Genomic DNA, 15,512 nt, shown 5'->3' on the forward strand with positions numbered 1-15,512 from the left:
GGTGTTGTGCTTTATAACATGACCCAAATTACATGATACTCTATCCATTGCAAATGTTTCTCTTTCTTCAGATACTGTCATCACCACCATCCTCAAAAAAAAATCACCTTGTTCCCTCAGTCCTTATAAACTATCGCCCCACTGCAATCTTCTATTCTTCTCAGAAGTCCTTGAAGGCACAGTCATGTCTCAAATCCAAATTCCTCTTTCCTGCAACTCCACACTGAGTCTCTCCAATCAGTTTCTGCCCATGGCACAGCATTGAAACAGTCCTAATCAAAGTTACAAATGGCACTTTTTGTGCCTATGATGCTGGTGCACTATCCCCCTCAACACGACAATCCTCCCCTAAGGCTTCCCCTCCGTTGTCCAGCTGAGTGGGACAGCCTGATCTTTCATATCCATTCCCCAGAAATGGCTTCTCCTCCTAACCCATTACCTCTGAACTTCTCCAAGGATCTATCATTGGCCCCTTCCCTTTTCTCACTTCCATGTTGCTCTTGGCAACATCATTCAAAGATATGGTGTCCAGTTTTACATGTATACTGATAACACCCTCTCTGCCTCTACCAACCTCTCCTAAGCCCCTCCATTGCCTGTTGTAAGACTGCTTGTCTAACATCTAGTTCAGAATAAGATATTTCTTCAACTTAAATTTTGGGTAGATCAGAGCTATAGTGCCCTGTCACAATCTCTGTATACTCTCTACTCATTCCATGCCCTCCCTTGCTGCTACCATGTCTCTCTTCCACCTCTGTAATGTCGCCCATTTCCACCCCTACTTCAACACATCTTCCGAAACTCTCATCCACATCCTTGTCACCTTTAAATAATCTATTCTAATGCACTCCTGGCTAGTCTCCTATTCTGTACCCCCCATTAACCAGCTCACCCAAAACTCTGTTGCTGTACCCTATTCTGCAGGAATTCTGTTCAACTCTCTCCTTTATGCGCACTGACCCGTGTTGGCTCCCAGTTTTCCCGTGCCTCAAATTTAAAATTCCCTATATTGAGTTTAACTACCTTTTAAGATCCCATTCCGCTCAATCTCTGTAACCTTCTCCAGCCCCATAATTCAGTGAGAACTCTCTGCATTCCTCCAACTCTTAACTTTTGTGCATCTTCCACTCCCTTTACCTCATCATTGGCGGCCGTACCTTTGGCCATCAAGATCCCACGTTCTGGAATTCCCTCCTAAATTCCCCCTGCATCTTCCACTTCTCCTTTTTAAGACTCTTCTAAAACTAGCTCTTTTTTAAATAAGCTTTTAGTCACTTATCTAATATCTCATACTTTTTATGCTGTGTTAACTTTTTTTCTGATTACATTTTTGTGAAGTGCCAAAGCATGTTTTTGTATGTTAAATATATAAATGTAAGTTGTTAGCAAAGATTGGGGGAAAAAGGGTCCCAGATATTTTGGGTAGTCTTGCAGTCCCCACAATATTTTTGCACTGGAAAATCTTTCACAACCAATATCAAAATGCTTTCACCAGTCCAAAAGGATTGAAAACAAAATGCTGCAGAAGTCTTTTTTATCTGTCATACATTTGCAAGTCTGTGCTTGTAATTTTACTCCTTTTTCTGATGATGGCAGTGTTCTTTCTTTCCGCTTAGGCTTTTTTTTTCAAACTATGGAATATTTCATGTTTTGTTGTTTCATTTTATCTTCAGGGATACATCTGGGCAGGGCAGGTTCTGCACCATCTTCCGTTCCTACTCTCGAGGAGCCCAGGTAAAAAGAAGCATTATTTTGAGCTGAAATATGTATTATTTAACATGTTTTCACAAAGCTGAACCCGAGGATTGTCATTTATTCTACCAAAAGAATGTGCTTCTAGACCTGTGCACCCATTACATAAGTAAATAGTTTTGAAATGGGAGATAAGAGTAGATAGTCATTTCTTAAAATTAAGCACCTTTTTTTGAAAACAAAAATAAAAATACCTGGAAAAACTCAGCAGGTCTGGCAGCATCTGTGGAGAGGAACACAGTTAACGTTTCGAGTCCGTATGACTCTTCAACAGAACTAAGTAAAAATAGAAAAGAGGTGAAATATAAGCTGGTTTAAAGGGGGGGAGGTGGGACAGGTAGAGCTGGATAGAGGGCCAGTGATAGGTGGAGATAGCCAAAAGATGTCATGGACAAAGAGGTGTTGAAGGTGGTGATATTATCTAAGGAATGTGTTAATTAAGGGTAGAAAGCAGGACAAGCAAGGTACAGATAGCCTGGGTGGGGTGGGGTGAAGGGAAGGGATTGAAATAGGCTAAAAGGTAGAGATAAAACAATGGATGGAAATACATTTAAAAATAATGGAAATAGGTGGGAAAAGAAAAATCTATATAAATTATTGGGGGAAAAAAAGGGGGGGGATCGGAAAGGGGGTGGGGATGGAGGAGAGAGTTCATGATCTAAAATTGTTGAACTCAATATTCCGTCCGGAAGGCTGTAAAGTGCCTAGTCGGAAGATGAGGTGCTGTTCCTTCCAATTTGTGTTGAGCTTCACTGGAACAATGCAACAGGCCAAGGATGGAAATGTGGGCATGAGAGCAGGGTGGAATGTTGAAATGGCAAGCGACAGGGAGGTCTGGGTCATGCTTGCGGACAGACCGAAGGTGTTCTGCAAAGCGGTCACCCAGTCTGCGTTTGGTCTCTCCAATGTAGAGGAAACCGCATTGGGAGCAATGAATGCAGTAGACTAAATTGAGGGAAGTGCAAGTGAAATGCTGCTTCACTTGAAAGGAGTGTTTGGGCCCTTGGACAGTGAAGAGAGGGAAAGTAAAGGGGCAGGTGTTGCATCTTCTGCGGTTGCATGGGAAGGTGCCGTGGGAGGGGGTTGAGGTGTAGAAGGTGATGGAGGAGTGGACCAGGGTGTCACGGAGGGAATGATCCCTGCGGATCTTTCTTGAATTGGAATTTATGCTGGTCCTGTCAAGATTAATTACTCGGCATGCAAACCTGCTGTCAAAACACGCAGGACAAAATGTTGCCTTTGCTTCTAAAAATGTGTTTTAAATTTTGGATGTGATATCATTATTTATGTGACACGTTTAGGTTTGGCAAACTACTCTGGAATGTCCTGAAGTTCTTCAGTATGCACTTACTGTGCGTGGCTCTCTCTTCCTGGTAAATAAAGAGGAATATAGATTTGCAGAAATTTGTCCTTCATGGTTTTAGTTTAGCAGTAGGTAATAGCTCATTATTGCAAGCTGAGCATCCACTTGATTAGCGTAGTAATGTAAATTTCAATTGAAATAGTGGTGTATATGTTCATTAGTTACTGTACTTTTGGTAAACTATGAATTTTACAGAGTAGCTCCTACATATATAAAGTATTGTTAGTCCACATGAACTGGTTCATTTGAAGATTTCATGTTGCTATCCATTGAGGTAACTTCATTACTTAATGTGAATAGTTCATGGAAAGCAGATATCCCAGTTTGAAAAAAAATGTTATCTTGATCCTGTTTTCTTTTGGAAGACAGTATAGTTTTGTTATCATATCCTTTAGTTACATTTGTGGCTCCTCTATTCTCTGTCACCTTGCAATTTATAACTCAAACACTGATTTCCTAGTGGTGTACAACACTAATAAAGAATTGCCTCAGTATCTCATGAAGTCAGTTTGCACATTTGTACTGATGATACCCAGATCTAATTTGCCAACCACTTCCTATGACCCTTCACTGCTGCGGTGCTGTCAGATAGGTTATTGGAATCGAGTCTCTGCTTCCTCCAGTGTTCTCAGAATAGAGCTGAAGACATCATCTTCAGCCCCTGCCACAAACTCCACCCATTTCTTACTAACAGTGAGAGTACTACATTGTCAATGTGCTGTCTTTTGGGTGAGAAATTAAGCTGAGACTGTCTCCTTGGTCAGTTAAGTGTAAAAGATCCCATGGCATGATTCAAAGATGAGCACTTGAGGCCAAAATTAATCCCAATTCTAAAGTCTTGCACATCCTTGATTTTCACTCCAGCATTGCCTTTTGCTGCCTAGGCCATCAGTTCTGGCCTAGAGCTCTCTGTCTTTCTAGCTCTCATCTTTTTAAATTCCTTTAAAACCCACCTCACTGACCAAGCTTTTGGTGACCTGTCATAATATCTTTTCATATGGGTCTGGATTAAACTTTGTCCGATAACACTCGTGAAGCGTTTCGTGATGATCTACTCCATTAAAGATGCTATATAAATGCAAGTCATTGTTGTATTGCATGTTGATTTTTTTTTTTGTTTATGACTAAATTTTGGATGTCTGGTCACCTCACATCCAACTCCACTATTATTCAATACATTCACAAATGTGCCTTCTGTGTTCTCACCTAGTCACTGCACAATCATTCAGGCGTGTTCTCAATTTTTCATCTTTGGCAGCTGGGAGGTGGGTGGGTGGGAAGAGAAAGCATTTTATGCTATAATGAATCCTCGTACAGATAGCAGAGGGGATTTGTCAAGGGCTTGGAATCAGGCCATGATGTATGCAATGAGAATTTTTTTATTTATGGTTTCTCCTGAATAGGCCTCTGATTTATAATTGCCTGGTCTAACGCCAGAGGAAAATAATGAGATCCCCTAGCTAAGGCTGTCTCATTTAATTTAGGCTGAAGTGCTCACATTAAGTACTGAAAACTTTATATATTTAATACTCAATTAGTAAACTAAATTGTTAAAGATTACTTTATATTTGAAGAGTTGAAACAGTATTTGGTCAGATTGCACAAGTTCTGTTTTCAGGTATTTTAATATTCTGCTCTGACACAAACGTTCTGTTTTACCAGGCTAAGGATGTCAACATTAGCTTTGTGATAGCACTCTTGCCTTTTAGTCAGAAAGCTGTGGGTTCAAGTCTCACTCTGGAGGAAGTGTTGAACTGTCAGAAATGCTATCATTTGGATGAAATGTTAAATGGAGGTCCTATCTTCCCTTACAGTAGATGGCACTTTTTGAATAAGAGCAGGGGAGTAATTTTGGTGTTCTGGCCTGCGCGCCTGTGCCTGTGTACGCCTGTGTGCATGTGTGTCGGTCTGTATAAATTGCCTGCTGTGCTTCCCTTTATTTCAATCATTGGCTATAAAAAGCTTTGGATGCCCTGAGTTTGTGAAAGATGCTACATAAATGTAAATGCCTTCATTGCTCTTCTGTCTGATGAAGGGCCATGCCAAGGGATTCCTTCAACCTCTTGGGCGCGTTTCTTAACCTTGTACGGATTTAAATATTTAGAGACTGCATGTGCTGTCATCCAGGTTGTTTACACTTTAATTCTCATGCTCAGTTACAGTTGGACCGAGGACAGTAACTGGTTTCAGACTTGTAGCTGCATTATATCACAGGAAACTGCTAACAAAGAAACAATAATTGGGATCCCTCTTCGAGGGAGAAGGGGCAGGATTGGTGGTAGAGTAAAATACTTCTTAATGCATCAGTGTGACAGTTATTATTTTGAGTTTGAGGTTAAAATACATTATGGACAGTGCAGACTGATATAACTCATGGAGGAAGTGCTTTGCACTGACATTGGGTGAAAAGGAAGTACAACATTACCTTCCTGGCTCTGTTGTGCATGTATTTGTCAAACAAAATTAGCCATATTTGCAAGTGATCTTGTAAATTGGGTCTGACTTTCAACATAAATTTAAGGGACTATAAACTTTAGGTTTTTGTGTACTCTATTACTTCCCTAAATTGCTAAACATTGCGTTAAATTTACACTATGTTGAAACATATTTTTCATTTGATAGCATAGGTTATATTTTAAAGTAACTGATGTTATAGTCTGGTTGTTGCAAATGTCCTTGTGTCCAAACTTAAGATAATTTCAGTAGAGGTATTCAACTGTGCTGTTTTGCCTCAAGGGTTTATAACAATGAGGTTGATTGTAATTTATTTACCTGGTTTAAATTAGGTTGTATGAATTTTCTTCTTTAGATTTGTGTTAGTAGCTGTGTTACATTAATACCGCATGGCTTTCAGACACTGATTAGTTTTATATAAAATAGAATAATTTTTAGAAGGACCAAAAGCCATGTACAGTACGGTACAATGTATCAAAATATTTTTGATTTCTTATGAGAACCCAGGAATTTAAACTCATTTCCAATGTAGAGATATAATTTAAATTAATATGAATAGGTAGATGAAGAGTGCTTTGTCACACTGGCAGGCTTATTGATTTAAAGTTTATAAATCAAATCATGGCCCCCAGATTCTAGCATAATGGAGATGTAGCAGCTATATTTTTATTTCAACTCTTGGTTAAATTGGATGTCTATTGGTGAAACTTGTGAATAGCATTATTCATGTGTGCTGTGATTACATACTGCCTGATGCTTGTTGGTTTCAATAAGATTTTTCAGAGAATCCGGTATTGACACCAGCATGAAGGAAAGTATTAACCTTTTAAATTAATGGATGTTTGGAACAGTTTCTTATGAAAATGTTTGGGTCTTTGCTGATAAATTAAATTCTTTAAGTGTTTGTATTGTGCTTATAAATCTTGGTGCTTTTATCAACTGAGCCAGTGTTTCTTTGCCATTTTAAAATTACATTTTATACTGAATACTTCAAAATGGAATGTGTACAGAATTCTAACGTATTAGCAGTGTATTTTGTAGTCCATCGTCCACATAGTCCATCTTAGACATATATTCACCTGCCCCAAAGAGAAAAGAAACTTTAACCTGTCTCCATTTTTGAACAGTATTTTGTGGTCCTTTTTGTTAATGTTGGAATTGTGCTGCTGTAGAGTACATTCTTTTAAATTGGTAATCAAGAGCAGCTGTCCCCCATTTGGGCAAGTGTTAGGGCTTCATTACACGAGTATAAAAAGGTGTTCACACTGGGTGTTGGGGGGAATTGGGAGAGTCTGTGTCTTTACCTTGCAGGCTTGGAAATAAAAACAGAATTACCTGGAAAAACTCAGCAGGTCTGGCAGCATCGGTGGAGAAGAAATCAGTTAACGTTTCGAGCCTTCACGACCCTTTGGCAGAACTGAAGCATAGTTAGGAGAAAGGAGAAATATAAGCTGGTTTAAGGTGGGGGGGCGGGGGGAGAGAGAAGTTGAGGGTGTGGTGATTGTGGAGATAAGCAAGCAGTGATAGGAGCAGATAATCAAAAGATGTCAGACAAAAGGATCAAAGAGGTGTTGAAGGTGGTGATATTTGTCTAAGAAAAATGCTAATTAAGAATGGAAGACAGGACACTCAAAGTACAGCTCTAGTGGGGGTGGGGTGGAAAGACTAACAAGGTTTTAGTTTTAGATTTAAAAATAATGGAAATAGGTGGGGAAAGAAGAATCTATATAAATTATTGAAAAAAAAATAACACCTGCGGTCTGTCCGCAAGAAAGACCCAAACCTCCCTGTCGCTTGCCATTTTAACACTCCACCCTGTTCTCTTGCCCACATGTCTGTCCTTGGCTTGCTGCATTGTTCCAGTGAAGCCCAACGCAAACTGGAGGAACAGCACCTCATCTTCCGAATAGGCACTTTACAGCCTTCCGGGCTGAATATTGAATTCAACAACTTTAGATCTTAAACTCCCCATCCCCACCCCGTTTCTCCCCCCTCTTTTTTTTCAATAATTTATATAGGTTCTTCTTTTCCCACCTATTTCCATTATTTTTAAATCTAAAACTAAAACCTTGTTAGTCTTTCCACCCCATCCCCACTAGAGCTGTACTTTGAATGTCCTGTCTTCCATTCCTAATTAGCACTTTTCTTAGACAAATATCACCACCTTCAACACCTCTTTGATCCTTTTGTCTGTGACATCTTTTGATTATCTGCTCCTATCACGGCTTGCTTATCTCCACAATCACCACACCCTCAACTTCTATCTTCCCCCCCCGCACCTTAAACCAGTTTATATTTCTCCTTTCTCCTAACTATGCTTCAGTTCTGCCGAAGGGTCGTGAAGGCTCGAAACGTTAACTGATTTCTTCTCCACCGATGCTGCCAGACCTGCTGAGTTTTTCCAGGTAATTCTGTTTTTGTTTTGGATTTCCAGCATCCGCAGTAGCTTTTAGCTTTTTGTTTTTATATATAGGCTTGGAAATAAACCTGTCTTAAGCAAAGGACTCAGTTTCATACCCTGACGCCCTCATCTCAATGAATTTCGGGCTCGGCACGATGCTGAACTCTTCCTCCGCCGCCTTCGTCTCCGTGCTCACTTCTTTGGGCAGGAGTTCTCTCCCGGTTCAACAGACCCTTTTTACCCGCCTCCAATATTCTCCCTCCACCTGGACCCCACCCTCTGGATTCTTACCTGCTCTTGATCTTTTCATTGAGAACTGTCAGCGTGACATCAGTCGTCTCAATTTTTCTGCTCCTCTCACCCACTATAACCTGTCTCTTTCTGACCTTGCCGCACTCCGTTCTCTCAGGTCCAACCCTGACTTTGTCATCAAACCTGCTGACAAGGGTGGTGCTGTTGTTGTCTGGCGCACTGACCTCTACCTCGCAGAGGCTGAGCGTCAACTCGCAGACACTTCCTCCTACCTCCCCCTGGACCATGACCCCACCACTGAACATCAAGCCAGGACTGTCACTAACCTCAACTCCTCTGGAGATCTTCCCTCCACAGCTTCCAACCTCATAGTCTCTTAACCTCGGACAGCCCGCTTCTACCTCCTCCCCAAAATCCACGAACAGGGCTGTCCCGGCAGACCGATCATGTCAGCCTGTTCCTGCCCCACGGAACTCATTTCTTGCTATCTTGACTCCATTCTCTCTCCCCTTGTCCAGTCTCTTCCCACCTACATCCGCGATTCCTCTGACACCTTACATCGTATCAATAATTTCCAGTTCCCTGGCCCCAACCGCCACCTCTTCACCATGGACGTCCAATCCCTCTACACCTCCAGCCCCCACCAGGATGGTCTGAGGGCTTTCTGCTTCTTCTTTGAACAATCCCCATCCGCCACTACTCTTTTTCGTCTGGCTGAACTTGTTCTCACACTGGACAATTTCTCCTTAAACTCGTCTCACTTCCTCCAAATAATAAAAGGCATGGCTATGGGTACCCACATGGGCCCCAGTTATGCCTGTCTCTTTATGGGGTATGAGGAACATTCCTTGTTCCAGTCCTACTCAGGTCCCCTCCCACAACTCTTTCTGCGGTACATCGCTGACTGCTTCATGCTCTCGTCTGGAGCTGGAAAAATTTATTAATTTTGCTTCCTATTTCCACCCCTCCATTTTCACATGGTCCATCACTGAAACTTCCCTTCCCTTCCTTAACCTCTCTGTCTCAACTTCTGGTGATAGACTGTCCACCAATATTCATTACAAGCCTACCGGCTCCCACAGCTACCTCGACTACAGCTCCTCACATCCGCTTCCTGTAAGGACTCCATCCCATTCTCTCAGTTCCTTCGCCTCTGTCGCATCTGTTCTGATGATGCCACTTTCAAAAACAGTTCCTCTGAAATGTTTTCCTTAACCGAGGTTTTCCACCCACAGTGGTTGACAGGGCCCTCAACCGTATCCGGCCCATCTCCTGCACATCCGCCCTCACACCTTCCTTTCCCTCCCAGAAACATGATAGGATCCCCCTTGTCCTCACTTATCACCCCACCAGCCTCCGTATTCAAAGGATCACCCTCCGCCATTTCCGCCAACTCCAGCATGATGCCACCACCAAACACATCTTCCCTTCACCCCCCTGGCGGCATTCCGCAGGGATCATTCCCTCCGGGACACACTGGTCCACTCCTCCATCACCCCCTACACCTCAACCCGCTCCCACGGCACCTTCCCGTGCAACCGCAGAAGGTGCAGCACCTGCCCCTTTACTTCCCCCCTCCTCACCATCCAATGGCCCAAACATTCCTTTCAAGTGAAGCAGCATTTCACTTGCACTTCCCTCAATTTAGTCTACTGCATTTGCTGCTCCCAATGTGGTCTCCTCTACATTGGAGAGACCAAACGCAGATTGGGTGACCGCTTTGCGGAACATCTTCGGGCTGTCTGCAAGCATGACCCAGACCTCCCTGTCGCTTGCCATTTCAACTATCTACCCTGCTCTCATGCCCACATGTCCGTCCTTGGCCTGCTGCAATGTTCCAGTGAAGCTCAACGCCAACTGGAGGAACAGCACCTCATCTTCCGCCTTGGCACTTTACAACCTTCCGGACTTAATATTGAGTTCAACAACTACAGATCATGAACTCTCTCCTCCATCCCTACCTCCTTTCCGAAATCACCCCCCCCACCCACCTTTCCCAATAATTTATATATATTTTTCTTTTCCCACCTATTTCCATTATTTTTAAATGTATTTCCATCCATTGTTTTATCTCTACCTTTTAGCCTATTTTGATCCCTTCCCCCCACCCCACCCCCACTAGGGCTATCTGTCACTTGCTCGTCCTGCTTTCTACCCTTTAATGTCATTATTATTACATTCCTCAGCTAATCTCACCACCGTCAACACCCCTTTGTCCTTTTGTCTATGACATCTTTGGCAATCTCTTCTTTGCCTCCGCCTATCACTGGCCCTCTATCCAGCTCTACCTGTCCCACCCCCCTCAACCTGCTTACATTTCACCTCATTTCTATATTTCTTAGTTCTGTTGAAGAGACATACGGACTCGAAACGTAAACTGTGCTCCTCTCCGCAGATGCTGTCAGACCTGCTGCGTTTTTCCAGCTATTTTTGTTTTTGCCTTAAGGTACAGGCTGGTTTCAGACTCATTCTTTCCTCAATATATTATTGGAATTAACACGTTTTAGGAAATCTTTGACAATTAACTGATGTTGTTTACCCTGAAGGCTTCAGGAGAACATAGACAAACTGGCAAAATAAGCATGCACATGACAGATGATATTTAATGTAGAGAAGTTGAATTGAGAAATTTGGGTAGGAAAAAAGAAGAGAGGCAAAATGAACTAAATGTTAGGATTTTAAAAGGGATGCAGAAACAGTAAGACCTATGGGTTGTTTGAAAGTACAGAGCAAGGCTGTTAAAAATGGGATCCTTGGCTTTATTGATAGAGCATAAGAGCAAAGAAGTTAGGCTATGCCTTCACTGCACTCTAGTTAGGCCTTGGAGAAATTTCAGAAGAGATTTGTGAGAATATACCAGGGATGGGGGACTTCACTTTCGTTGAAAGACTGAAGAAGCTGGGGTTGTTCTCCTTTGGGCAGAGAAATTCAACAACTTTAGATCTTGAACTCCCTCCCCCATCCCCACCCCCTTTCCGTTTCTTCCCCCTCCCTTTTGTTTTTTCCAATAATTTATATAGATTTTTCTTTTCCCACCTATTTCCATTATTTTTAAATCTTTAACTGTAATACCCTGTCAGTCTTTCCACCCCACCCCCATTAGAGCTGTACCTTGAGTGTCCTGCCATCCATTCTTAATTAACACATTTTCTTAGATAATATCACCACCTTCAACACCTCTTTGTTCCTTTTGTCTGTGACATCTTTTGATTATCTGCTCCTATCACTGCTTGCTTGTCCCTACAACCATCCCCCCCCCCCCACCAACCAAACTTCTCTCTCCCCCACCTTAAACCAGCTTATATTTCACCCCTCTCCTAACTTTACTCAGTTCTGCTGAAGGGTCATGAGGACTCGAAACGTCAACTCTTTTCTTCTCCGCCGATGCTGCCAGACCTGCTGAGTTTTTCCAGATAATTCTGTTTTTGTTTTGGATTTCCAGCATCCGCAGTAGTTTTTTGTTTTTATCTAAGGTTAGAGGAGATCTGTTTTGAGGGATTCAAAGTCATGAAGGGTTTTGATAGAGTAAAGAAGGAGCAACAGTTTCTGTTTCTACAGAAGGGTCAGTGACCAGAGGACATGGGTTTAGAGTGATTGGCAAAAGAATCAGTGGCGACACGAATAAACTTTTTTTTAAATGCAGAGAGTTGTTGTGATCTGGAATGCATTGTCTGAAAGGGTGGTGGAAGCAGATTCAATCATAACATTCAAAAACCAATTGAATAAATATTTGAAGGCAAAACAGTGACAGGGTCATGGGGAAAGAGCAGTGGAATAGGTCAAATTGGTAGCTCTACCAAAGATTTGGCACAGGGGCGTTGGACTAATTGGCCCCCTTCATGCTGTATCATCCTATTGTCCTAACATGAAAGGACCAAATGGAGGATTTTGCTCCTTTTTATTACTTTTTGTTCATGTTGAACACAATGCATTCTTCTTGCAGCTGGAATAGTTTGTCTGCTCTTGAACTTAGATTTTTCCAGCTATGACTTTACCATATAAGCCATTAAGCAGCACAATTTAGATGACACAGAGCAGAAAATGTGTCTTTGTTCGTTTTGAGCTTGGATGGGACTGTGCGTCTTGATGCTCCATTTAGTAGCCTATGCCAAGAACTGTGACTGGCAAGTTTGAATGATAGTGCCATGGAGATTAAGGCTAGAAACCTATTGCTCAGTACCTATATTTCATAAATATACAATTTGCTTGCCTTTGTAGGAAGAGCTTAAGAAAGGAACCGTAAAGGGCTTTTAATGAGAAGTAAAAATACTAGGATAAAGCAAAGAATCTGGTTAAGAGTTAAGCCACTGGTGATAATATGAAATATGACTAACATGAGATGATTCTGATACTTTTCAATATTAGACAAATTCATTCCAGAATTATAACGTTGTTGTCGAGCAACAACAAATCTCAAAAGGGGGTTGTGTACTGAAAGACAAATGCACATATTCCATAGTACCTAAATTTTATACCGCTTATACAAATTGCACCTTGTGCAATTGTTGTGGCACCTCATCCACCGCCATCAACATGCACTGCTATCGCACAGTGGCAGCAGTGTGTACCATACACAAGCACTGAAGCGACTTGCCAAGCCTCCTTTGACAGCACCTTCCAAACCCTCGCCCTCTACTAACTAGAAGGACAAGGGCAGCAGACACATGGGAACATCACTATAAGTTTCCCTCCAAACCTTACACCATCCTGATTTGGAATTATATCCTTCACTGTGGCTGAATCAAAATCCTGGAGCTCCCTTCCTAACAGCACTATCGGTGTACCTACACAGATGAACTGCAGCGGTTCAAGAAGCACCCCTTTCTCATGGCCAATGGGACGGGCAACAAATGCTGGCCTTGCCAGTGACACCAACATCCCATGAGTGAATAACTAAAATAAAAGTTGAGGGCAAAATACAGATATTGACAAAATAAAAATAAATGCAATTAACGGGCAGTAACAGTGTAGCCAAGACAAAGGAAAGAGCTTGTGAAACAGGAGAATAGAAACGTGGCAAGTTAAAGCTAGAATAGAAGGAGAAATGCATAAGGGGGGGTGGGGGGAAACTATGAAGGAAAGGAAGTACATTTTGAGAGAGAGGATAGAGTCACAGAAGTAGGCACTGATAGCTGGAAAGGTAAGTAGGAGAATGTCTTGTCAGAAAATGTTCTTTGGTGGGTTGCAAGATATTTGGTAAATAATTGGATTTATGCTGTTTTTCTTTGAAATTCATAGGGTGTGATCTTGGTCTACGACATTACAAATCGCTGGTCATTTGATGGTATTGACAGGTGGATCAAGGAGATAGACGAGGTAAAGCACATTTCAGATCTAGTGGTTTATGAGCTTTGGTGACTGACCTAAATGCCAAAGTAGAAAGGGGACCATTTTGTCAGTTTCAGTATGAAACAAATGCGTCTGTTGTTTCTATTCAGATTTACATAGTAAAAAAAAATACAGTCTGATTTAAATTTTTTCACGTTATTGGTGTATTAAACTGTGATACCGAAGTTATTATTATGATAGATAAGTACCAATGGAATTCTATTTGAAAAGTTTTATGCCTGGGTGAAATAAAGGTGGACATTCATAAATTGAAAGACAAACTAAGAGAAAAGGAAGGTGACTGAAAACAGTAACACTGCTGACAGCAGATTAGTTAACCTGTATATGTTATATTGTATGTTGTATTTGTGAAATTTTATTCCACCAGGACCACTCAACTACAAACTTCATTACAACCTTGATTCTGTGATGGACAAAAGAGTTGAATTCGTGTGGTGAGATCCCTTGACATCAGAGCAGCTTGACCAAGTGTGACATAAAGGAGCCTCAGTATAATTGAAGTCAATGGAAATCAGAGGAAAAGTTCTCCACTGTTTGGAGTCATACTTGGCACAAAGGAGGTTGGTTTTGGTTGTTGAAGGCCAATCATCTCAACCCCATGACATCACTGTAAGAGTTCTTTGAGCAGTGCCCAAGTTATCTTCAGCTGCTTTATCAATGAACCTCCCTCCATCATAAGTTCAGAATTGGGGATGTCTGCTAATAATTGCACAGTGTTCAGTTCCATATGTAATTCTTCAGATAATGAAGCAGTTTGTGCTCACATGCATATGATGAAAAGCAAGTAGCTATGCCACACAAATGCCAGGCAATGACTAACTCCAACAAGAGAGAGTTTAACCACCTCCCTTTGATAGCAATGGCATTACCATCATCACGCCCCTCTCCATCGACACCCTGAAGTTCCCCATTAACCAGAAACTTAACTGGATGAGCTACACAAATACAGTGGCTACACAAACAGGTCAGAGGCTGGATATTCTGTGGTGAGCATTTCCTCCCCTGGCTCCCCAGAGCCTTTCAGAAGCACAAGTCAGGCATGTAATAGAAAACGCTCCACCTGCCTGGATGAGCACAGTTCCAACAATGCCCAAGAAGCTTGACACCATCCAGGACAAAGCAGCCCACCTGATTAGCACCTCATCAAACATTCAGTCCGTCCACCACCAGTGCACTTTAGCTGCAGTGTGTACCATCTGCAAGCTACGCTGCAGCAACTCGCCAAGGCTTCTTCAGTAGCATCTCCCAAACCTATGACCTCTACCACCTAGAAGGAGAGGGGGAGAAGGTACATGGAGACACTACCACCTAAAAATTAGCATCATGACCTGGAAATATTTTGCTGTACATTGTCACTGGGTCAAACACCTGGAATTCCTTCCCTAACTATGAAAATAACTTCACCACACACTGCAGTCATTCAAAAAGGCAGCTCATCATCACTTTTCAAGGGCAATTAGGGATGAACAATAAATGCTGGCCTTGATGCCCATGTCTCATGAATGAATAAAACAAAATTGCTTTTATTGGAGCAGTGCAAACATGCTGGTACATGCAGTGGTAGAACACAGGGCTGCTACTGTTTCATCATCAGCATGTTCTTGGCCTTGTTCTGGAGAAGAACCAAAAGGAAGCTGATCTCCTAGAAATCAGTGCAATTTGATCCAATTTTCTGAGAGTGGCAGTGAAAGCAGGATATCTCTGATCTTTGCCACAAAGTGCATAGTTTAAAACAACTGAATGATGCGTGGGAGCGAGTAAACGGAAAATTAATATGTAAAAATAATCCATCCCAGGTGAACTTTAAAATTGTGATTATTTTATATTTGACAGGATTACATAGGGTAGACAGCACAGAAAGAGGACATTCAGCCCAACCAGTCCATACTGGTGTTGATGCTCCACTTGAGCCTCCTCCCATCTTTATTCATCTAAATCTAT

General features: G+C 41.9%; 1 protein-coding gene across 2 annotated transcripts in view; it reads left to right on the forward strand.

The window, feature by feature from the left end:
• LOC144699627 (ras-related protein Rab-40B) overlaps window positions 1-15,512 on the forward strand; it is a 73,682-nt gene that overhangs the window by 43,794 nt on the left and 14,376 nt on the right. The window contains exons 3-4 of one of the 2 annotated variants that reach the window (XM_078570703.1): window positions 1,674-1,734; window positions 13,461-13,538. In XM_078570703.1, the coding sequence (XP_078426829.1) occupies window positions 1,674-1,734; window positions 13,461-13,538 (139 nt within the window). The remainder of the gene's footprint in view (window positions 1-1,673; window positions 1,735-13,460; window positions 13,539-15,512) is intronic. The other variant, XM_078570704.1, reaches the window with a different exon arrangement.

The sequence above is a fragment of the Cetorhinus maximus genome, chromosome 24 (genome assembly GCF_964194155.1).
Source record: "Cetorhinus maximus chromosome 24, sCetMax3.hap1.1, whole genome shotgun sequence".
NCBI classification, from domain to species: domain Eukaryota; kingdom Metazoa; phylum Chordata; class Chondrichthyes; order Lamniformes; family Cetorhinidae; genus Cetorhinus; species Cetorhinus maximus.